The following is a 26,173-nucleotide window of genomic DNA, read 5'->3' on the forward strand; positions in this document are numbered from 1 at the left end:
TGCTATTTTGACATATAGGTAACATAAATGTTATCACTTTGGAACAAATTCTCAATGACTTTTCCACGTTATAAAGTCCCTGTTATCAGTATTGTGAAAAACAAAACCTTTAATTTGGACTCAATAAAAAATGTAAAAATCGCCTGCTCCTCGTTTGTTAAATTGCGGTCTACGTCTGCCCTCTGCTGACGATTACACCACAGTGGTATTTTTGCACAAAGACACTTCAACTTTATTATAAAAGAAGGCAGTAAGCGGTCTGTACAATAGATTGTTTTATTATGCGAAAACAAGGCTGTCTTTGTGTGTTAAAACATTTACACCTCGATAATTTTGACTATACATTTAGTCAATGTTGTTCTGACTCAGTGAATTATTAACTTAGGATAGGCGTGTAATTAGAATTACTAGAATTGTTGACCAGTCAAACTCACAGTAAGTCATTTTGAAAACATGACGTAATATCGTGAATAACAAAAGCAACGGTTGACATGACTGTGCGCACATATTTGTCGCCAGAAGATGTCAGTCAAAACCTTTGGTTTCTGTCAACTAGACAGAGGACCGATCTAGGTGATGCTATGGATGACTAGGAACATTTGGGACATTTTACAGGTAGGTCCTGAATGCTTTCACTGATATTGATTCACATCACATTTTTGGTTTGAAAAATAAATCTTGACTCTTGACCTAACATATTCTATCATACTGACAACTTCACTTTCCAGAGCAAAACCAAAACAAAGTACCCCCGCCTCCCCCGCACACACACACACACACACATACATACACACACAGACGCACACAAGTTTACTTCGCTAAGTGAACGAATATCAGCTTCAGCATTGCAATTTCAACTTCATTGGATAACATTTGCTGAGAGGCGGGGCCGCAAAACGGCATGTCAGAGTTCCCAGAACCCCCGATGGCAGCGGCACACGAAAGTGCGTTGAGAATGTGGCTGTGGAGAACGTCATTAAAGTGACAACTGGTGTTTTGAGCGTTTTCTGGTGGTGCGAGAGCTAAAACGCATAGGAGAGCAACGCATCGGATATGCCCTCAATTCATTAAAGCCTAGACGACTAAAGTTTTTGGGGAGCGTAAATGTGCCGTTTGCGGCTGGTCAGTAACACACTGTAGGCTACTGACGGTGCGATGGAGACCAAGGGCAGCCGCTGTAAGATCGTGGTTGTCGGGGACACACAATGTGGAAAGACGGCTCTGTTGCATGTATTCGCCAAGGATTCCTATCCAGAGGTCAGTGATCTGAGAATACAAGGATGTAATAATTTTGTCGTGATTTACAAAATTTGATTGAAGTTATAGAGTCCTCTATGATATAACTGTCAAAGTGAATGTAACAATACGATATTAAGGTAGAGAACGTTGACTGGCACCTACAAAATGTACGAAGTTATCACAGGAATGCACGCACATCGCTCGCTAAATGAGTTGGTTGCGCTTGGCGCAGATGTTAATGAATCAGTGTCTATCTACATCAGAATTAAACCAAAGGATCGCTCCCGAATGTTTAATAAAACTAATATTCTCTTGAACAATGACCAAAATGCGAATACTTAATCATTGAGAAATTAAGCGAAAACGAAATTATAAAAGGCAAGCCCATGTCAGGTACTTTTATGCTGTTCACTGATGTCAAATCGTGATCCATAGTAAACCCCGACACATATAACACAGTGTAGTTCAGGCAAAGGGAGATATCTATTTATGATTAGACGTGGAATATAATTAATAAAAAGAAATGATTTAAGCATTCAATAGTCATACTCGGAATGTTTCGTTGCAGAATTACGTACCGACGGTCTTCGAAAACTACACGGCCAGTTTTGAAATCGACAAACAAAGGATTGAACTCAACATGTGGGACACTTCAGGTAAAGAGTCAACGTTACATTGCATAAAAGCGTATTACAAGTTAGTGACGAAGCTGTTTCCTTAGTATGGATCCCTACACTATCTGTAACAGAAGGCAGATGGCTGCGACCCGGCGCACTGCGCTGCGTTGTGAAGTTCATGGAGAGATATCAGAAAATACTCAGTCGTCTACATTAGTAATCGTCTTACCCCAGCCTGCTCTGTCATAACGGACGTTGGACGTTGGGTCAAACATAAGCTGTTTTAATATTTTTTGGTCAAGACCTTGTTATGGTGTTTCCTGTGTTGCTGTCAGTGACGTCTTTTGGTGATGACAATAATCAGCTCTGCAAAGGGATGGCTGTGCACGTGAGACCGTATCTGTTAGCTGTACTCTTCATACTTATCTGTCTGGCTTTGTCCTGCACGTGGACAGAAAGACCTGGTTAGTCTCATATGACAGTTACTCCACCTGCAGTTCCCAAACCTATTCTCCTGCTGTCTCGGGGTTACAGTGTATACATTTGTTCACCCTGAGGAACTGCAGTCAAAACGTAGATGTCTGGTTTGGCAAATCCTAACTTTGACTTCAGTGTCAGTGTTAGCTGTGTCATGTCCTATGAAACTAATGCAAGCCAAAAAGACTTGCATGTACAACACAATACAAAGTATTGTAAAATACTAAAATTAGCCCACATGGAAATTGATCTGGATAAAAATTGTATTTAGTTACAATACAATTGGTTTCACCAGTTGTACTGTTTCCATGGTCGGCAGCCACATCAATCTTTTCTTCCCAGTTAACACAGAGACATCTGGGCATAACAGTAGGGTGCCAAAGTCTTGCTTTAATCTAATGGAATGCAGATATTCAGCTTTACATTTAAATATAAGCTTTTAAACAGGTTCCCCTGCATACTGCTGCACCTGTGGGTGTGTGCATGGCATTCATACTGCCCAACTCCAGACAGCCCAGTGTTTTCTTAAATCAGTGTTGCTCACAGTGACATCATTACAGTAGGCAACGTGTCCTTAATACTTTGTTGAAGATCTTTAGAAGTCCAAGCAAGAAGGTTTTGACCTTAAAGCCTCTTAAATGTAAATAACAGTGCAAGGTATACTGAGTAATATCTGTTTGGTCTGTTTATATGGATCCCTCCAGAATCCATACAAGGGAAATATCTGCTCACATTCTCAAATACTGGCAGATTCGCCATCTCTCTTGTGGCAGGTTATTTGTTCTCTGCCATCTGAGTACACAATCTTTTGTGTTCAAGTTTAGAAGACAGATAAACTGACTAACTAACTAAGTCATTTTTTGTGTGGAAAAAAGTGTTGATTGTGATTAAAAGAATATATGTATATTGGTTTGTTTTGCTCTGTGTTCATAAGCAGATGATTAATTGTAATTAATTGTGATTCAAACTACGCACGTGCACTTTCGTATGTTTGTGGTTGTTTTCCATCCGAGTTGGTAATTGATTCAGTCTGTCCGCATCAGTGTGTATAGGTGCGTGTGTTCAGATCCTGAAGATCCAGTCTGTGTGCATGGGTGCGTATTAAATGCAGTAGTTCATGGTAATCTTGCGTGAGTGCAGGAGGAAGAGCATGAGAAAAAATGTGTGCCTATTGTACCACTGAGGGTTTCACTGTCGGTTTAAACTACTGTTACTGAAGCAACCAAACAAAAATGTTTTCTCTCCCTCTCTCTCTCTCTCTCTCTCTCTCTCTCTCTCCCTTCCTCTCTCTGTTTCTGTGTGTGTATGTGTGTTTGTGTGTGTGTCTAAGAAAGAGGGAGAGAGAGAGAGAACTGAGATTATGATTTTATCATGTGTGTGAATTAGTGCTGCTGAAGTATTCATGAATGTTTTTTTGCTCTCCTGTGAACCGGGATCAGAGCTCAAATGCTTGGGGGAAAAAAAAGAGAATTACATGTTGAGATTTGAAACCCAAACCTATACGCTATATGACTCCCAGCAGTGAACTACATATGGAATGATGAAAATGCTGTACCCTCTCTCTCTCTCTCTCTCTCTTCCTTACATTTTTCTCTGGTTTTCTGCCCTCTCTCACTCATGGGTGATTACTCATAATGTAACTGGAGGCTTAATGGTGCTGTGATTGGCACTTGGCAGTGCAGTGGGTTGGGGCGGGTATGGGAGGGGTGGACCAGCGGTGCAGAGGGACAGGAGGACAGAGGTTAGACAGTAGTGCTTTGGGGCAGACAGAAGGAGAGAGAAATTGAAACACAACAATGAAGGAACTGTCATTAACCTTTGACCGAAAGATCAAACAACAGTGTGTGTATCTGTCTCTATATTACTTTCACTGTCCTTCCACTTGGTCACTTTAGGCAGAAATTTCTTTCATTTCTGATTTTCGATTTCTGTCCAATTTTTTTCTTTCTTCGCATTACAACTTCCATTCAGTTGCGGTTTGTCTTTTTTTTTTTAATGGAAACTTTTTGTTGATGGCACACCTTTCCTTCTCCCTTTTTTTATTCTGTGCTTACCTCTCCTTTGCTCCCTCTCCCCTCTCTCCCACCCTCTCTCTCAGTTTCAGCTTTTGTGAAAACCATTGCCCTCTGGCTGGTTTGCTTCGTGGGAATTTTTAATCCGACGTGAGTTGACCCTTTTCTAGTGGCAGGGTTAGGCAGGCCAATTAAAGTCTCAGTGAGCTCACGTTGTGATGTCATTGTGCGGATCAAACTCTTCAAGTGGAGTGTGAAGTGCCACTATCACCAAAAGTAAGGCTAATCCGTCTCTGGAATCCCAGAGGCCATGACCCTTTGAACTTTGACACCTTTCATTAGTTGGAAGGTTTGAGGAGGAATTTCAGTTGTAATGCCAATTATGAATCTATTGAAACTATGTGACACAGTGTGAAACAGCCAGGCAGGAACTCAATACAAAGGTCATGGCTAACAGGGCATTTAGAGAGTAATTATACCATTTAGTTCACACAGACACACACACACACACACACACACACCAGACACAATGCTGTATATGTGTATATGCACCATTAAGAGTTTTCTCTTTCACAGAGGGCTGTGCCTGTAATCGTTAGAGAGTGTTCACCTGCAGCATGTTATCAGGTCACTTGTTAGCTCTGATGCCATAACAGATCTTTGCATGAGGTCTTCATGCTCCACTTCCTGGCTGTTGCTGAACTTTTCAGTGCTTTCAGTTGTAGCCTACTGGAGCTTCTGTGAGAGCATGTGTCTATTAATTTAGTTTCATTTGATAGTTCAAACAGCCATTTTCTGTGTTTTTTTGTTTGTACACACACACACACACACACACACACACAGACACACACACACACTCATAAACATGCCCATGGCAGAGCGGATGTGGTGCAGCAGTATTGCCACAGCAGGCCATCATTAATTGATGAGGTGGTTTTCTGAGCCCTATCAGATGTTACGCACTCCTTAAGAGCCCAGCTGCTCCTGAGAAAGAGAGGGAGAGGAAAAGAAAACCTGGATCCATTGCCTCTGGAGAAGACAAGAGAGAGAGGGAGAGAGCGAGAGAGTGAGAGACTTTGTGTGTGTGTGTGTGTGAGTGTGTGTGTGTGTGTGCCGGAGAGGCTCTGTCATTTTGACCCAGACTGTCCTAGCTTTGGTGTCTGTATCAAAGGAACACAAAATCAATGCTTACCTCCTGTCCCCTTAAGCTGGATGCTGATGTACATGATTAGTATTATGGCAGACTCCTTTTCTCCTGTAATTCCATCCTGCAAACCACTGACTCCAAAAACACAAGCACATACAAATGTGTGCGGGTGCACACACACACACACACACACACACACACACACACACACACACACACACAGAGTATGTGAAACCCTACAGGAGTTGAGTGCAATCTTACACACATCTCACACACACACACACACACACACACACACAAACAGAGGGAGGTTTATCCTCCTTTGTTTCATCAATAATGTAAAGGAGAGTAGTTCTGCTCCTCATCTTCAGTAGTGCTCTACTCCATATTTGTCTGCCCTGCAGTTTTGTCAATACAAAACAGATTCTAGGAGAGACATAGTGAAGAGGTCTTGAATTTTTGAAGGAGGGAATATTAATGTAAGTCATCAGAATTGCAGAAGAGTCATAGATTTATCAAGTTCAAACTTATTGGCTTGGCACATTTGGGACACTGAAACTTCATCTGTACAGTTATTGAAACTTTTGTTGATAATTTAATTGCGACTGGATGAAATGCTTTAGTTGACAGAGGGTTTAGACAGGTTTGTCATTTTGCTGATAGCACACTTGTGATTGTTGATGAATTATGACGAAGAAGTTTAGACTTTTTCTTATTGTTCTTTGATCAGTTATGATAAAAGTGCTACCAGATAATGGCATTTTCTTCAGTAATGCATTGCTTTATAACACATCATTTTTTATTACCTGCTTGTCTTCTCTAAATTTTAATTTCCCACGTGTAACTTCAGTATTATTTACAATCTCAAAACCACAAAATGCCGATCACCCATCCCTGACAAAAACTGTCTGGAAAGGTCGTTTTGGATAATATTAAAAAAAGACGAAAGAAAGAAAGAAAGAAAGACAGTGAGAAAGGGATGATTTGCATTAAAAGGTCCCCAGTGGGAGGAATAACAGAGGTGATAGGCTCATGCAAAATGTCCATCATTTCCTCGAAGTTTCCTTTTGCCAGGGATGTAATGGTTTTGTGTTGGAACCAAAAACCGTGGCTCTGTAGTCCTTGGTTTGGTTCACAGTACATGAATAATGAATCTGCAGTCAAATCACAGAGAATGCATATTTTTAGTATAGGAGAACATGCCATGCTGTTTGTGCTTTTGATCATTACAATAACATTAATCATAATTAGAAAATGATAGTTTTTAAAATGAAAGATATTGGAAATTAGTTTTCTTTCATTCTCATATTTAAAGAGCTTTGTTGCTGTTTGTATTAAATTTGTTCTTTCTGTGTTAAATTTGTGTATGTTTTAATTAAAAAGAAAGAAAAACTACAGTTGCTTAGCAGTTGAGTTGGTTCAAATTTTCTTTTAAGCCAAATCATGGTACAAGCTGAACCATGAATATGGTGAACCGTTAAACCTCTGTTTGTCCTGTTTTAGCTGAAATTTTGCCAAGTTGGCAGGCTGCACTTTGAAAGCCCAGACGTTATTAAGGAAACACTGACTTTATGTTTTGTGTTTTCATGCCACAGTAGTAATGGGCTGAGTGAAAGTAACAGAAACCATGACCTTACTTTAACTCAAAACACAGGAAAAGCTGAACTGACTCAACTGGCCAAAAAACAACCGGCAAATTTATAGTTCCATACTTTGAAGTATACCGTTCCTCTACATTCATTTAACCTATTTATAAGTGTGTTATCTTCTCTGCAAGTATTTGTACATTTGATTTGCTGCTGAAATTGGAGTAAAAGACCCTTGACTGGAGAAAGACACAAGCAACCTGCTGATAACTTGCTACAGACAGAAACTGAACAGGAACTCAGGCTTAAGTCCAGTCCCTTGGACATCTGATCACTGAACTCTCTTCCCTAAGATTCCCTAAGAAACATGATACATAAAGATGAAAGCAGGGTGACTGATGTGAAGTTGTGAAGATCTGATAAAATTTGCATTCTCCAAACTGAATCTGACTTTATGGTAAGCTCACCAGAAGTTATTTGCTTATTAAACTCTGCCACTGAGCAGGTCATATCTTCTTTTCCATTTCCTGACTCATTTTTAGGGAATTTTAACTAGGGAATGCTACTTGTCCGGTGCTCTGACAGATTCTAATCAGTTTTGTGTACAGAAGTAATCAGGCCTGTTTACTGAAGAAATTCTTGGTCTTGAACATGGGGGGAAAAGTGCAAGCTGAGAGTGTAGCTGTGGCAGTTGGATTCATCCGAGTCTCTGAAACATAAAGAGATATTTATATGAACAGTATGCTGCTAGTAAGTAAATAATACATGATAAATAAAAAAAAAATAAAATAAAATAACTTCATTAACAAGGTCCAGACAAATCTTCAAATACCTCAATTTATAGAACGCCCAAAATGCAAATAGCACCACAAATGTTCCCTCTCTGTTGGTTTTTGAGAAAGTCATGAATCAGCATCACATAATGCTTACTTTAGGAATAATACATCTCTCTGATCAACATATTGACATCCTGTGTTTACTTTCTGTATATACTTTGGGCTACAGTTTATCTACAGGATATACATGTAGGACAGGTTTAACCTTGAGATGGAGAGGTTTGCATTTGCCAGTATATCTGGCCCCGCCCACCACCTGTATGTTCTGTTGCTGGCTTCAAGGGAAGCAGTCATCAACAAAAAACAAGAGGTGATATACCGGTTCCTCTGCTACCGTATTATCTAACTCTCATCTGGTTTGACTTTTGAGTTTGTTTTGCCATTCCGCAACAATTTCAAACCTACTTCAAACTGCCCTGGATTGTTTCCCGCAAAACTTCCACCTCAAATACGCAGTGAAAATAAAAAGCTGAGCAGACTTTCAAAACTGGAAAAAAAGTGGCTGAATACTTCATAAATTGACAAAGAGACCTGTGCAGAGCTGTTGGAAACTAACTCCTGCAACAACTGCCAAAGCTGAAAATGCTGCCAAATAATCAAAACAAACAGTGAGGCAAGTTTAAACTCTGGGGTGTATAGAGGTCACAGTTTCAAAACTGATTTAGGAAAGAGAATACGTGTCACCTATACTGTTTTCTCTATCCGTTTGTTTATTACTGATCATGCTGAGTGGTTTGGGCAGAGTCTTGTCTGTCTCGTAAGATATCACTTCATTTTCTGTTCATGCTATTTCAAAATGGCCTCGCCCAAAACAAAAACATGAAGGAGATAATGAAAGTGTTTTGCCTCAGGCTGAACTGGTAAAGGTAGTTTTGTGTTTGGCCATCGAAACTTTGAAACATTATTGGCTTTCAACTAATTGGACCCATATTTTCAGTGTAAATTATGCAGCTTGACTTTAAAATAGCCAAAAGTTTCCTACATCAAATGAATTATGTGAAAACCCTGATCAGTCTTTGGTAATAACACTGGAAATAAAACAAAACTTGAATTTGAAGGTAAAGGTCGTGTTGTAAAATTCTATCCAACAAAATGACAAAAAACTCTACAGACTGTTCCTTTGTTATATACATAATGAAGTTATACATAATGAAGAATAAAGACACACAAAGTCTCTAAAGCACCAAGGCAGTGCTGACTCCGCACCGGCACCGGCACCGGCACCGGCACCAGCACCGGCCTAGCGGAAAAGAGCTGTACGAGTCCTTGCATTCATGACAACCATAAAGCTAATTAATGTTATTTGAATTAGCCTCCGATCCACCTACCTCTCCCCCTGAAAAAAAAGGCAACACTTTTTCATAACAAAAGCAGAAAAAATAGAAAACAACCCCCAGGCTTGAGGTCACGGGACATTAGGCGTATTCCGGCACCACTGTCAGTGTCAAGGGCTCCTCTTGTTTCCTTGTCGCTAAGCTCTTTTTTTTTTTTATTCTCACAGCGGAAAATCCTAAAGAAATTGTTTCCACTACACAGAGATTGGTAACATAAGACCTGGCATGTTACAGCATCTCCATGGCAGCTTTGGAGACAGCGGTGTCTTGACCACCATTACTTACAGTGACCTGGCACCCAACAGAATCACTTCAGACTTAAAAGCCTTTTCTCCTTTCCTAGCTACCGATTAAACTCACAGCCACCACACATCAAAAACGCTTTCTCCATCCATCTATCCATCCATCCATCCATCCTGTCCAACTTCCTCGCGCTCCTTTTTTTCTCCCCTTTCTTTTTTTCTAACTTCTTTCATGACTACACAAAGAGTCCTTTTAGCTCCTTTCCAGGTTGCTATGATACGGTTTCCCCAACATGAAATGTTTAGCTGCTTTCCAAATGCTAGAAGAAAAAAAAAAAAAAACCTGTTTATGTGTGTAATAAAACAAATCCAAAATGTGTGAAGTGAAAACAGATAAATATCCCTTTCACAGTAGACAGGCGGATGATAATGGGTGTTGCACTTTTCATTTAATTAGGCTGTTAGTCTGTGCCGATCTTTCTGCCCTCCTCAAGCATGGAAAGAGCTGTTATTGAGGCCCAGGCAGTGAACCCATTTTGTTTTAACATTTCACGTGAAGAGTCTTTGAATCAGAAAAGATAGAAGCTCACTTCGTCCCTTTTTATGGTTATTATTAAAAAGTATCAAACAAATAAAATGAAACAGACATCAGTTGCACTTGGAACGGAGTATCATAATGGAATTCTTTTTTCTTTTTTCTTCTCTTCTGTGTAGTGCTGTTTGTCTAATTGTTTGCCGTACACTCAGGGAAATCTGCAGACTGATGTAAATTTTAATTGGCTGTTTCATGAGCTCCCATAAAGCTACAATTATGGTCAACCCCACCCCCCCCCATCCCTCATAACACACACACACACACACACACACACACATACACACATGCACACACGCACACACAGACACATACACTTATTCTACTCTGACTCGCCAGTAATTGCTTTGTACATGTGAGCATATTAATGCTTGCATAGATGTCACGTACCATATTTGTCCACTAAATGATTTGCTTAATTGTCTGCCTCTCCTGTTCTCTTAAAAATACTTCTCTCCTTCTCTCTCTTCTCTTCTCCTCTCCACTCCTTTTACTCTGTACCCATTGGCTTGAGCAGGACTGAAGTGCTCTATTGGCTGTCATGGCCCTCATGTGGGATCCATTAGTTAGATTCCTGTGGAGGGTTGTCCTGATGCCCAGTGCCAGGGTATACTGCATATTAAAAGTGATGGACCAGTGCAGAGAAAACACACTAAACTCAAAGAATGTCATTTTCTCTCCCCACATTTTATTTTACAGTTAGGTTGTTACAATTTGGGTCTTGTAGTAAGGCTCTAATTATAAAATGTGAAAGACTCATTATAGCTATGTAGAGTAATTGAAATGTGTTGTGAAATGGGTTGCTTGAGACTTATCCTGTGTTTCAGCATCTGGTCTTTCCATGTTGAAAAATGTGTGCTTTCTATATAGGACTTGTTTGCTGCGGTGTGCAGTTACAGCTGCATTTTATAGTATGCAGTGTTTTTCAGATGTTCAACATCTGCCATTTATAGGGCATTTTCTTACCCTGAGCCACAGTCACATGGCAACAGGTAACCGAGAAGGTTTCCATGGCAATACTTCAGCCTGACTTCCCCTGTGACTTCCTTCCTTAAGTACAAACAGATAAAATCTGTATCTGGCTGTTTGTCCGTTTGACTGTTACTTTGGTTGACGTTGCTACATGTATTTTTCATGACAGTGTGTGCCTTTTTTGTGCTATTGAAAAAACGTAACGAAAAATAAACTAGGAGGCTACATGGTCCTGGCTCCAGCAACATTTTGTTGCCCTTGACATGATCAAATCAGAGCAATTTTCTGTAATTTCTTTTTTACAGTGGGGGTGGGGACACAACCTCAGTTCATTACATTTTATTGTAACAGAACTATGTTCATAGTTTGTGTTATTGTCCAATATTTGTTGAACACACAGAGATAGATGTGAACATGCATTTGAGTGTCACACACTTTGAAAAGGTCTTTGAATTTGGCTGAGCTCCACTTTACCAATCTAACCTCATTTCCCAAAAGTTTTGGGTATCATTTCAGGTGGTCACAGTAGTGCTTTTTAAGTGTTTTTATTTTGTTGAGATGAACAGAAAAGTGGCAGTTGTTGAGGGTGGTGGCCAGATGCCACTGGATACGCACAAGTTTTTACAAGGTACATTTTAAATCACCACTTCTTCTCCCTCTGCCCCCCCCCCCCCTCCCTCTCTTTCTCCCTCCCTCAGTGGTGGACTTAAAAGGTTTAGTGAAGTTGTTTATGTCTTTCCCTCTCTCGATTTGTTTTAATGATGATTTACTGGAGCGAATGTAGTCATATTTCATGCTTTCACAAATATACATATTCTATGAAAAGTCTGTAACAGTTCAAGATGATGACAAGAAGATGATCATTCGTCCCCTTTGTATGTATGATCTGTATCTGCTCTTTATAACTGTAAAACTCCAATCCAAGATACTTCTTGCTATTTAAATAGTTTTGTAATTTGTTAGTATTAAGTGCACTCTTTGCAGAAATACAGCTGTGTTTCCAGTTCTCATTTTATGGCCAGACCAGGGCTTGATTAAATTTTCGATCTATGTTTGAGGTGTCCCGATATAGGTTTTTAACGGACACCCACCAGCCAATCAGAAGCAAATGTTTTCAGTGGGTATGGTGTTATACAAGAAAAGCAATACCAGATGGTTACCATAGTGGCTGGTAAATTAAATAGAGCTACACACCACTGCCAAATTTTACCGGCATTTATCCACAGGTGGGCCTATCTGTGTCAGCCACTCTCTGTTTCAAATCTGTGCTCACAGTCTGTATGTTTGGTATTTTCCTGAGTTTGTTATCAGCCATCAGTTAAAGTGGTTATTGTGTACTCTTGTTTTAGGGCCAAATACATTTCCAGTTTGTGCTGGTATCTGTGTTTTGTTTCCAATCTGAGATACCTATTTTTCCTTGGCTGTAATTAAATACGTGACTATTCTGAGTCTGTTGGTTACTAATGTCGGGAGGTCTCAGGAGCAGCTGATTGAGGGCACTGTTTTCTTTGTTTGACTCTTGGCAGTTCAGAGCTTCATAGCCATTTATTTCCATACATGGTGCTTTTACTTGCATACATACACACGCATGCTCACGAGCACGCACAAAAACACGCACGCATTCACACTCACACAGTTACATGAGTCATCTCTGTTTGCTGCACCGAGCGAGAGTTAGTCAGAGACTCAGGGGAGAAAAAGGGTATGGCCTTTAATCTGACCTTTCACTGCCAGCATACACATATACATGCACGCACATCAAGACTGCCTCTCATCTCATTTAGTCTTCCTATATTTATCTCTCTCACCTGCTTCTCCTTCTCTCTCTCCTCTCTCTCTCTCTCCCTCCCTCCCTCTCTCTCTCTCTCTCTCTCTCTCTCTCTCGCTCTCTCTCTTTCCTCTCTATCTACCGGGTAGAAGTCTGTGTCTGTCTCAGGCTGAGTCTTTCCAACGTGATGTGAGCAGGTTGAATCAATGTGTGAACATCTGTATGTTCCCTTGGGACAAAATGCACTGTGGAGAAAAATGTGACCCTGTATGATTGTCTGTGTTTCCTTTGATGTGCTTTAGCACACAGTTATATCTATATGTAGGGTAATTGCTGTGGTTATAGGAGTCATGTTTGTGTCCTGCTGTGCATGTCTCTTGTAATTATTAGGTAACATCCGCTAATGACCACAAATGGAACACCTGTTGTAATGTTTATATGAGTGTTATGTCAAAGGTTGAAAACGAAGTGAAAACATTGTGAGATTTTCTCTAGTGGCAACTCTTCTAATTTCCAGAGCTCGTTCTTTGTGTGTGTGTGTGTGTGTGTGTGGGCATTCCTGCTATTGTCTTGAGGTATGTGTTGTATGCTGAAATGTGAGAATAAGTGAATAAGGGTGTGTGTATTTGTTTCAGTCAGACTAAAATTAGCTGTGTCCTTGCACATTCCCACAGGCCACCTCTTTGTTGGGTCCAAATCCCTCCTATCAGTGACAAAAGGGCAGAATTTAATGGCACAGGGGAGGGTTGGGCCCGTTGTTTAAGGGACCAGGAATGTGTCCCGGTCTCTCCCAAACATGCGCATATCAGTGCTCCATTTCAAAATCCTAATTCATTGTCATCTAGATAATTCTAAATAATGAAGAGAAGTGAGTTCAAGGGTGTGTTTGTGCTGAGACGAAACAAATCTTTTTAGGATATAATGCTAATACCAACAATGTCTTTTTGTTTGATTTTGACCCTATGTGTGTGTGTGTGTGTGTGTGTGTGTGTGTGATTTCTCCATAGGTTCATCATACTATGATAATGTACGACCCTTGGCGTACCCAGACTCAGATGCTGTGATCATTTGTTTTGATATCAGTAGACCTGAAACACTGGACAGTGTGCTGAAAAAGGTAAGGGAATACTCAGACACTCCCAGATATACACAAATAAGATTAACACCAGCTGGACAGCAATGACATCATCTGCCCATTAACTTCAAAATTGCTATGATGCAGAGCTTGTAGCATTTAAAAAACTCATCAACATCAACCCCAAACAATTACAGATGGACCATAAAACCTGTTTTCCCCTTATCACACATCCATATGGTCCACAGACACACTCTCTCCCAGGAGTGTGATCTCTGGAATCTTTTAGATGGCAGAACACTGGGGTAGAGATAGAACAGTGCTGCCCCAAAGGGGTCAGATCTTGAATAAGTGTTGGCAATGTAGGGTCAAGGGTCACCAACTTGGTCAAATGCGGCTGATGAAAGATCCGCCTGTAAAACAAGAAAATGACCACAACACAATCAGCTCAGACACCACACAAACCCAGCAGTGCTCCCAACATCTGCATTTCAAACCATGTCTGGCCTGTGCGTATGGGATGAAGTGCTATAGCTACAGCTATGATATTCATCTTTAATAGTTTCATCATTAAGTCTGGTCTCTACTTTGATTGGCAGTTAGAGAGAGGAACGTACTTCCTTAGGTTTCGGTTTAACTTAACATATGGTACCAAAGAAAAAGCTTGTTGTATCGTGTGTCTCGATAAAGATTCAGCCATGACCCCCTACCAGCTCCTCTGACCCGACCCACTGAGGGATCAATGCTCTTTCAGCTGGTCATCTGAACTTTGAACCCTTTCAGATGACCTGCTAACCTCTCTTTTGTCGCAGAGGTCACAAAGAGAGCAGGATGTGAAAAGAGATTGTTTTGGAAGGAAAGCCCAATGACTGGGTTTTGACCTGACTGATTTTAATGTGAAAAAGGTCCTATACACATTCAAGTGTAGCACTGATTCCTTCACGCCATCATCTTAGAAGTGGAGCGCGCGCGTTCACTTAAGACAGACAGTGTCTTCACGCGTCCTTTTATCATTGTCTGTGAGCTCAGCAGATCAGTCTGTGTTTTATCCTTCTGTCTGTTCACACCCAGTGTAAACTTCACTTATTGCATATGAGGATAGAATAACAGGAGATTTCTCACTCAATTTCATGAAACACTACATCCCCTCTACAGCAAAAAATGCCAAAAGTGGTACATTTTCAGAATTAGCAGACGTGTATTGCAGGTGACAGGTCTTCCGCAAAGGTGATCCTCAAAGCCAGCTTCTCCTTTCTTCTGCGGTATTATAGCCATGAATAAAATTTTTTTCTCTATACCTTTTCTCAGTGATTCATCGTCTCTCTCCGTCCGTCTTCTCTATCCAGTCTATTGCCCATGGTCTTTTTCTCAGCCTCCTCATTTTCTACCCTGTCCCTATATCCTTCTCACTTTCTTTTTTTTTTTCTTCCTCCTTTGGTTTACTACATCTCAACTGTCAGTAACTTTTAGTAATGGCCCCAGGTGAGACTGGAGACTGACGCTCTGAGTCAAATTACATATGACTCCCCTTTCTCTCTGTCTCTCTCTCTCACACACACACACCCATACACACCTGCACACATGTAAACACAGGCAGAACAGTAAGAGGCAGAACAGCCTCTTACTGGGTCTGTTGCATAAGGTGAAGATGGGAAAGATTGTACACATGACAGGCAGGTGTTTGACACTTATGCAAAGTTTTGTGTGCTGCAATTCTTCTCTCTCTCTCTCTCTCTCTCTCTCTCTCTCATTCAGTTTAATAACTGACATGCTTTTCCTCACATACCTAACAAAATAGGTTCATTTGAGTTTACAAACTGTACTGAGGCTGCTGAAACTTAATTCCTAAACCCTGTCTAAAGAGTGAGGAGTCAGTTTTTGGTTACTATGACCCCAAACTGTGGAATTCCCTCCCAGAACACCTTAGAGCTATGGATTCATCAGGTGATTTTAAAAGGAAACCTTGAAACCTATCTGTTTAATGTTTCTTTTAACTAGATGTTGTTTTAAGTTGCTCTTCCTTTTTTTTTCATTTCATTGTGTTCTTAACCATTTGATCATATTTTCTGTAATTTCTCTTAATGTGTTTTATTTCTCTTTATTCTAATTTTACTGCTCAGTGCTCGTTTCAAAATTGACTTTCTCTGTAAAGCACTTTCTGAACTGCTTGTTGAGGAAAGTGCTATACAAATAAAGCTTATTGTTATCATCATATTCCTTCTTAAAACAGAGTGTATGAGGGTTAAGGGTTAAAATGGAATAAATCACAGGTTTGGCTAAAGAGACCTTTGAGATACTTGTTATACCTTTTTCTTACCAAACCCAATAGATCTACAACACTTAAATCAATAAAAATAAAGCTTGTCTACCATCAGTGTTCTACATGGGCTTTGTCTGCCTTTCTTCATTATTTTTACATCAAGCACCACACCATATTAACATAGTGATCACATTTTTGGGAGTCGTTAAAGAGAGGGTCAGTCTGTAACTGACAAGCAAAACTCTAGATATATAATGTAAACGTAAAATGTAAATAAAACAATGACACAATACAGGAAAAAGTGAATTCTTTGACGTATCTCCAGTTGTAAAGTGGAAAAGGAGAAAAACTGTCACGTGGCAAACAAACACAGAAACCAACACAAAAATGTGCGTGCCCTATTAAAACACATACACACACCTTATTAGCCACATAAAACAGAAATACAGACACGTGACCAGATGAGTGATCTGTTATAACAAAACACTTCACCTTCAATACCTCCAGCCAGAATAACTTGGTTATTTGCTTGTTTTCCTCCATTTGCTTGATGGTATGTTTGTTATTCCCATCCGTTTGTCTCTGCTGCTCTGTTGTGTGTCCCATTCATTGTCTCTCTTTCTTGTCATGTTCTTTTGTTTTTGCATCCTAATAGATCCTGGTAACTCATTTTTTCCACTTTTTCCATATTTTTGGTGCCTCGTTTTTTCTCGGTGGAGTGTCGTGTTTGGATTGAGTATGTAAAGTGATGAGTGATTTGTTTTGTCACATTTCTTTCTCTTTCAAATCTCTCTTTCTCTCTCTGGTTTTAGTGGCTTGGAGAGACTCAGGAGTTTTGTCCCAATGCTAAGGTGGTGCTGGTGGGCTGTAAACTGGACATGAGAACGGACCTGAACACGCTGAGAGAACTGTCCAAACTCCGACTCATACCAGTCACACATGAACAGGTGAGACACACTCACACACACACACACACACACACACACACACACACACACACATTCACACACACTCAGAAAAACTGAGTGAATATGAATATATCTCTTCAATGAATATATCTCTGGAGAAACAAATTGTTGATTCTTTCTTTTGATAGTTTCCTTATCCCACACTAATCATGTAAAGAATCACACAAATCAAGTAATTTGCCTAGAAGATTATGTATTGACAGGAATAAGCAGGACCTCATACATATTCTTGTATATCGTCAAACACTGTGTTACTGCACGCAAGCGCATATCCATGACACCTGCATCATTAAAGCATACTATTTATTACTTAACATTTGTGGCACCTTTAACTACAACAATCGTCTCATTTTGGTCTCTTATCAGATCTAATCTAGTGGTAAACATTTGTCCAGTATCGTAGACCACGGGCTGTGGTCAAACACCTGTGGTCGTAGTCTTGGGTTGAATGTGTAATGTTTCCATAGCGCAGACCAAACACGATCATTTTTGTTCAAATGTGGCATTGGACGAGATTATTCTGTATCCCAGACAACCAAGGTACAATTTTAGAATCCAAGTCACCTTGGGTACTTCAGCAAAGATCCGACTTTAAAAATCACTTTAATGAAAACAGAGCTTTTTAAAGTGTCAGAAGGATTAAAGAGATGAGTGAGGGAGAGAGAGAGAGGACGAGAGAAAGGAAGAGATAGTGGGGGAGAGAGAAGGTAGTTGGAGTGAAGGAGGAGGGGTAAATAGGGTTTGCAGCAGCTCACTTTAATTGTTTGTTTGGAATTTCCTCCAGCAATAGCAGAGGTGGACTGCAAATGTGTGAATTTTAATAGCCCATTTTTATGTTAATTTGGGGTTTTTTTTTTTTTCTCCTCAACCCGTCCACTGAATACAGAGTCCTTCAGCTCCTCCCGCCGCCCTGATGGAGGAGGATAGGTTTATACAACAGCCAGGTTGTTCAAGCATAGAGAGGGAGTTGTTCAACACAAAACGAACAAATAATTGAATAAAAGATAATAAAACCAGAACAAAACCAAAGTGATCTGTCTAATCAGAAATGCAAATTGATCATGACAGGAAGAAAAAAAGCTTTTTGTTTGGATCTTTTGTTATTTTTGACACTCACTTGCAACTCCACAGAACCTAAAAAGCATTTCTTTAACCAAGTTACAATTCAGTGGAGTCTTTTGTGGTGTTAGAGGTCTCTAACACAAATCAAGCAGCAAGAATTTATAACTTCCTAGATTAGTCTTAATAGAAGGGAATGCTTCGGTCACAAGGTAAAATCCAGAGAACTGCTGTGGATAATCTAATGTAATCTGCTGTGGTGTGCTCCAAAGTTCGCTGAGAGAAGTATTCTGAAAATGCCGCCTTTGCCTTCCTATGGATAAAAAAATTTAAATTTACCAAGTATGTTTTTTCAAAGTACTGCTTTTCTCTGTGGAATATGAATATACCAAACTTTATATTATTCATACAAAAAAGTGACAGAAAGAGGAGGAAGAACTAGGAGGGTTGTAGATCTGTAACCTGTACACTGCCCTTTTGTGTAAATGGTCACGATGAGCATGTGACAGGATGACAGTGGGAATTAAGTTAACAACTGTGAGTAAGTTTGGAAGTCCAAACACCCTTAGTCACTTGTATCCTAAGCCTGCTAATCATGACTGTTCCATCACATGTTGTGTTTTCACTCATGTGGTGCATGTTACAAACTATATTAATTATGCTCTGGTTTACATTTCATCTTTTGGTGTGGTAGGTTGGCAAACAGAGTGTGAGAGAGAGAGAGAGAGAGAGAGAGAGAGAGATGAACAGACCAAGAGAGAGCAGAGACACAAAGAAAACATCAGTGTGAAAGGCTGTGAAAGAGAGCTAGAGAGAGACCAAAACTTAATAAATCTGTGATCATTATCTGCTATTCTCCATCTGGATTTCAGTACAAACATGACAGAGATCATGAGTGCACGTCATGTCTACTCTTCAGTCATGTAGTGACCGGCGCTTAGTTTGCATACGTTCACATCAGAAACTCTTCCTTGGACTTGGAAGTTAGTTTGTACAGAAACGCTAAAAGTGTGATGTTCTTCTGATGAATGTTGTGGGGAAACATTTTCTTCCCAAAGTTTGTATGCTGAATTGACTGTAATTCTATAAGCGTTGGGATATTAAGGGTTACTGAATGTGTATATATGTGCAAGGTGGTAACGAAGGAAGAAATGTAGTGTACTATCACATCTATGTAGTTCTTACCAGACACCCTGTAGCACCAGCAGCACCTCTGAACCCGCTGCAGTAAAGGGCGAAGTCTACTGAGAGCCAACTGTTCCAGTAGAGAGCTTTACTTCAGTTTAGCAGTTTTGAAAAGTGGTATAGAATGAGAAAAAAAAGAGGGAAAAAAGGGATAAAAGCACTGTAATGACCCAGTGAGAGAGCTGTTTGTGCTTTGGTTTGAAGCAGGGGCGTTCTCTGAATATTTTATAACTGTGTGTATGTTTTCAATTGTCCCTCCCTCGCGAACAGGGTCAGGTTCATTGAGATGGTCCCTACTCTGGTCTCGGCCACAGAAGTGCTTACGTCATTAAATAACCATGAGCAGGATTTGTTCCTGATAATGCTATTGGTAGTAGAAAATGATGGATATGCATGCTGGAGTGGAAGAAGCTGCATTATTAAACATGCTTGTTGTAGTTTCTATGATGACCTTGAGCTTGTTTTCTTATTGCTCTGTCTTTCTCTCTCTCTTTCCTGGCCTCAGTGGACCATCCATCTTGTGTTTGCCATGTTTTATTGAACTATTATTTTAACAATTTTGCAGAAGCGGTGTTTCACACTATAATAGGTGATGATTATTCAAAAAAGCAATGTTACCTATGTAACATGGGCACTGTAGTGGTACTATATGCTTTTGATTTTTAATGTTACATTTTTTGTCAGTTGAGTTAAGTTCATTGAAGACCTTTCCACCTTTCTGCAGCTAAAACGGCAGATGTTGAAGTATGTTGTTTGAGGTGTGTGCCAACGAGACTAGAGCAACATAAACCACTCTCTTTTCCCCTCTTTCTTTTTAGGGTACAGCTTTGGCAAGGCAGATTGGGGCAGTGGCGTATGCCGAATGCACGTCTAAATATTCCGAGAACAGCGTACGCGACGTGTTCCATGTTACCACGGTAGCATCTGTCAAACACATTCACCGCCCCCCCCCTCAAGCGATCCAACTCCCGCCGAGGCCTCAAGCGTGTCTCCCAGCAACCACAGCGCCCAGAGATACTGGAGCGCCCTCCCGCCATGCGGAAAGATCGCGCTAAGAGCTGTGTGCTCATGTAGAGGGTCTGCCATCCTTAGGCCTGACCTGGGATCAGTCTGGCCCTGTAGCTCAGAGTGGTTTAGATCCTGCCAAGCCATGTGGAAAGCTGATTCTATCAGTGTGTACTATAGGAGCATGCTCACACTGTTGTGACTTCACAGCACAGAGCTCAGTGTACAGATGCGTTTATGTACGATACAGACCGAAGAGTATTTATTGACTTTATTTGTCCTCTTTTTTTTTTCTGTCATTCTCAATTTTTGCACTGCTGAACAGAAAAGAAAAAGAAAACACTGAGAATGATGATGAGTGAGACGGTTTGGATTTTTTTTTTTTTTTTTAATTTTGTTAAGCCACTTTTGATAAAAGAAATTGGGAGTACGGTGAAACAAGCTGAAATAAATTAAAAACAGGGTGAGGGAAGTTTGTAGTCATGACTTGTATTCATTAAAGAAAGATGTACATTGGAGAGAAACCATAACTGAATATTTGAAGAAAGAGAGCAAGTGATGTGATTAGACAGTTGGGACCAGGTGAAAGATGTCATTTGCTGTCTGTAGTGACACTCTACATTGAGATAATATATTATTGTTTTAGAGTCCTGAGTAAAAAGTAAAAATGAAAAGCACAAAATGTACTCAGAATCCAACTTTTGAGAACTTTAATGTAAGTGACATATGCTACAAAACAATCAAAAGCAAACAAACAAACAAACAAAAAAAACACAATCCAATCACAGACACCACAAGTTAAACTGAAAACTTCAAAGTTAAACTGAAGTCTGTGGACAGCTTGATTATTTTTTTTAATTCTCTCACCTCAACGAAAGGTTCACTAACATCTTTCTGCTTTGGCCAGATTACATGGACATTATAAGCAAGACATGAAAGTGGATGTTTACAGTGTTTATGATATTGGATTGTACATGTGTGATTGTGAATTCTGTGATGGACTGTAAGTGATTGCCTGAGTAAGATTGACAGCCACCGAGACTGATTAAAGAAGCATATAGTGTTGAATCTGGAGTCATCCCATTATTGACAATATATATTAAAGATGTACTACACCTGTAAGAAACACAAGAACGTGCATGAAAACCAGTTAACATGAAATAACTAGACCTACTAATTGCACATTACAGCAGGAAATCAGATTGGTGGCAAAGAGTCAATTCCACTGACTGCTCATCTGTGCTTAATAATCATTGGCTCACTGAAGAAATTCACTGACTGAAGTAATTGAGTTGATAGCAGACTGAGTTTGGCAGACTACCATCAACAGGCAGAAGATTTTCTTTATACTGATACTGAAATAAAATGAGCCGCTTTGTGTAAGAGTTACTGTCATCCAGTTTAATATTTATCACACATGAACAGTTTCTTCTCATTTTAATCATGTTTCAAGATGGAGTATCAAGCAGTCTCAACCAATTGTTCAGATGACAGGGGTGATAGTAATCAATAGCTTTAGACAGCTTGAGGTTAAGACAGCTTTAATCCAATTTAGGTTCATTTCATTTCAAGTCGGGCAATGCTCAACATAGCTTAGAACCGGCCCTTATTTAAAATATATATTCTGTACCCAGGCATATGAAAAATAATGCATTCACTCACTCACTTTCAAAGCCGCTTGTCCTAATTAGGGTTGCGGGGGGTGCTGGAGCCTATCCCAGCACCCATAGGGCAAAAGGCAGGGAAACACCCTGGACAGGTCGCCAGTCCATCACAGGGCAGACACACAGACAAACACACTCACATTCATACCTAGGGGCAATTTAGTGTTTCCAATTCGCCTAACCTGCATGTCTTTGGACTGTGGGAGAAAACCAGGGGAAGCCCATGCAGACACGGGGAGAACATGCAAACCCCACACGGAAAAGAACCCAACCGCCTGGCCGGGAATCGAACCCAGGACCTTCTTGCAAGTCAAGCAGCCTTAAGATATTTTGCGGCTGATGCAAAAGTAAACATTTTGTGGTTGCTTTGTCAATTACATCACACATAATGAGGTCAGTGTGTAAACTTAATTATGAATAAGGACCAATTTGAAGTGTAATTGAGCGGGAACAACTTCAGTTTCATTAAATTAATCATTGGAGAATATCAGGGATATCATATTGTTTGTAGTGAGCTCTGTTACTAGAATGTTCCCAGTGTTCTTTTAGAGAACGTTCTGCATTCTAACACAAACTACACATTCATCTCTGTAGTCGAATAAACAACAAAAACATCCATTTCCTGTATCCTTTCTATCTCAGCTACGATAAGATATGCCAAAAGTCAAATTTGTTCCGAAGACGGGGGGAGGGCGGGCTATGTCAATGATTGGGCGATTAAATTAGAAAATATCCTTCATTTTGACTTATTTTAACTGCACACTTCTTGTTTGTTTTTTCAACAAAATGCAAATGTCTTTGTATTTTTCTCTGGGAATGATGTAACAGCCATTACATAGAAAGAAAGGTACCCCCCGGGGAACACTTTGCATAGCGCACAATAACACTGTGGAGAAATGGAGAAACAAATATTTTGAAAACACTGATTTAAAAGGATTTTCACAGTTTTGTCTCTGCATTAGTTCTGTGCAGTGTTAATCAAAGTTCAAACAGATGATCATTCACATACAACAGATAGTCTCACTTTATATAATGATTTGATCTATTTAAGGTATTTCTACTGTATGTTTGTAAATGCAAATGTTAGATGAATGTATTTCAGTTAGTCTAAAATATATTCCAATCAATTTATATTTTATTTGGGTAGAGATTCTGAAATTTTTGGAACTTGTTCACCATTGTCAAATTGACACTACGAGTTCAGATGGAATCTCACAACCTTTAAGCCTCTGAATTTTAACACTCTTCTTTTTCTCTGAAGGCATACACACACACACACGCACAGACACACACGGACTGCTAGTGTACACCCTGTTGCAGTGTGTGAGCAGCAGCGATGTGACATTTCGTGGTGCCATCACCATGTGGGGGTGCGAAGGTCAAGACACATGCTCAGGGCAAGGCCAGTCAGGACCTGCTTTCACAGTCTTACTCAACAGGGTGTGTGTGTGTGTGTGTGTGTGTGTGCTTGTGTGCGTGTGTGTGCTTGTGTGCGTGTGTGTGCTTGCTTTCCAAGTTTTATAAGACCTGTTCTGTGCTTTTGCATCTCTGTTCCGCAGTCGCATAACACAAAGTTTTAAGAGTGTTGACAGTAAAAAAATGAAGGAAACTGTAAACATACATTCAGGGGAGATAAGAATAATGATAATGGCCTCTCTGACTAGTTTGTGTGTGTGTGTGTGTGTGTGTGTGTGTATGTTACTGTGTGTGCAACCGTTCTCTTTCTTTGTCCAATCATAGAGCTGGCTGTCTCATGTGGAACAGGAAAATTTGCTTTGCTCAACTTCTCAAATCCTCTCTTCTCTCTACCTGTTTATCTTTCTTTCATCCTTTTTTTTCTCACATTGTTTGTGCCCTAAGAGCTAGCCAGTGTACAGGCCAGAGCAAAGCTCCCACAGAGACAAAGTGTATGTTTATATATGTCTGCATGTTCTCTCTCTCTCTCTCTGTCTCTATCTCTGATTGTTATTGTATGAGGAGTTGTTCTTTCCTCTCCTCCCTGTGTGTGTGTGTGTGTGTGTGTGTGTGTGTGTGTGTGTGTATAATACGCCTCTCTTTACAGGCCTGCCCAGTCCATCGGTTCATATGAATAATTTAAATGCTAGTTTGCTTTCTCTTTCCCTCGTTAATTGAGGCCTCGCTTTTTCTCACTGATTGAGACGATCCCTTCCTCCACTCTTCCCCCATTAGAAGAAACAGACTTATCATCTCTTATTTACTCAATGACAGAAGCAGCGCCAGCTTTTAGTATTCTAATGCGTCATGTCCAGACCATTAATATGGGAGAGAGGGAGAGAGAGAGAGAGAGAGAGAGAGAGAGAGAGAGAGAGAGAGAGGGAGAGAGAGAGAGAGAGAGAGAGAGAGAGGGAGACTGCTTGTGCTTCATATCATAAATTTTTTTAAAGACAATGTCTGAATGCCTGTCCAGAGTTAATGAAGACTGCTATTTCTTAGCATTGCAGTAATGAGCATAAGCCTTTGAGATAAGTGATCATTTTTTCCTTTAGCTAATAATTGGTCTCACTTGGGACTCTCTGGTATACATCTGTAACAGCTTTTGTTTGGACTTTTTGCATTCTCAGTACAGATAAAGAATAACGAGCCATTCACTTAACAACATGTGAACCTAACTGGCTATAAACCTCACAAAACCCATTGTACTGTAACACTAAAATAAATATAATCCCATATTTTAGCCCGCTGGACAATAATGAATTGGGAATAATCACCCTGAATTCAGAATCTGATGACTCTGTTGAGCATGTCATCGGAGAACACTGACCTGATAATCTTCTGAGGAAATGGAGGGGGGCTAACCCTCCCCTACCAGTTGTGCTGCACTCTTTCTCCTCCATAGTCCATCTTTCATTTTAATCCCACCATCCTGCCAGGGAGACCCCACTAAGAGAGAGCTGAGCCCAGCAAGACCCTCTCATACATATTTAACATCTTATATCTCTAATGCCTCTAAAACTGACAATACAGAGAGGGAAAGGGAGAGAGAGAGAGAGAGAGAGAGAGAGAGGGAGAGAGAGAGAGGGAGAGAGAGAGAGAGTGGGGGGAAGAGAGAGAGAGGGAGAAAGAAGGATAGAGGAAGAAAGAAGGATAGAGGGAGAGAGAGAGAGAGAGAGAGGGAGAGATTGAGGGAGTGAGTAATCTGTTTAGCTACTGTTGGCCTTGTGGACTCTGAAACATTGCCGCCTGAGGTGAGATTGTGATTCAAGTTGTCTAGAGTTACGTTCAGTTGACTCCCTCGCTGATATTTTTATTTATTTATTTATTATTTTGTTAGTGTACTGATTCTCTGCAGAGTTTTTGATGATTAAAACGGTGCTTTGCCTCTGATTTAAACATTATTAACATTATCCCCATTGTATGATGAGTCAGTCTGATGATCAAGGACAGCACTGTGTGTGAGAGGCAGAGAGAGAGAGAGAGAGAGAGAGAGAAATGGTGGAACATCATTTGTTAATGTTAATCACAAAGAAATCCAGACATTAAAGATTAATATTCCATTTAAGGAGCATGTAAAATTAAGCGGATTAAAAATATATGCTGCTTGTGTCCACCGAAGAACCAGTTCCCTACTGTTCTCCCTGAACGACCAGACACATTGGTAGAGGGAACACTGCGTGCTGTTTCTGTGTGTGTGTGTGTGTGTGTGTGTGTGTGTGTGTGTTTGTGTGTGTGTGTGTGTGTCTGTGAGTGTGAGTGTGCTCATGTTCCAGGAATTATACTGTTGTATGTGTGCCAGTGCAAAAGTAGAACCATCTGATAGTATAATAGTAACAATGGTCAGTCTTTTCTACAAGCATGAGACTGAGCGAATGAATGAGCAAGTGTGTCTGTGTAAATTTTAAGAGAGAGAGAGAAAGACAAAATGAAAGAGAGAGATGAACTATTTTAGGTCTGTATATGCCTCACATGTTGTACTGTCAGTCTTCAAACGTGAGTATAGTGTACATATAGTGTGAGTTCATGGTCCTTGTGTGTGTTACTTTATAGATTTTGTGTTCTACTGTTCTGGAGATGCACTAGTCAATGTAATCATAGTCTCACTACTGTAAATAATTAGTGCAGTGACTACTCTCTGATTTCTCTTGATACCCGCCCCCCCCTCCCCCCGCACCCCCAC

The 26,173-nt window shown here is 40.2% G+C and overlaps 1 protein-coding gene across 1 annotated transcript; it reads left to right on the plus strand.

Moving 5' to 3' along the window:
- Positions 1 to 1,155: 1,155 nt before the first annotated feature.
- LOC115811586 (rho-related GTP-binding protein RhoN-like) lies at positions 1,156 to 20,443 on the plus strand. Its single transcript, XM_030773857.1, is given in 6 exon segments — positions 1,156 to 1,257; positions 1,808 to 1,895; positions 13,830 to 13,939; positions 16,970 to 17,104; positions 20,188 to 20,304; positions 20,306 to 20,443. Coding segments are annotated over 6 exon segments (690 nt in total).
- Positions 20,444 to 26,173: the final 5,730 nt, after the last annotated feature.

The sequence above is a fragment of the Chanos chanos genome, chromosome 5, assembly GCF_902362185.1.
Source record: "Chanos chanos chromosome 5, fChaCha1.1, whole genome shotgun sequence".
NCBI classification, from domain to species: Eukaryota; Metazoa; Chordata; class Actinopteri; order Gonorynchiformes; family Chanidae; genus Chanos; species Chanos chanos.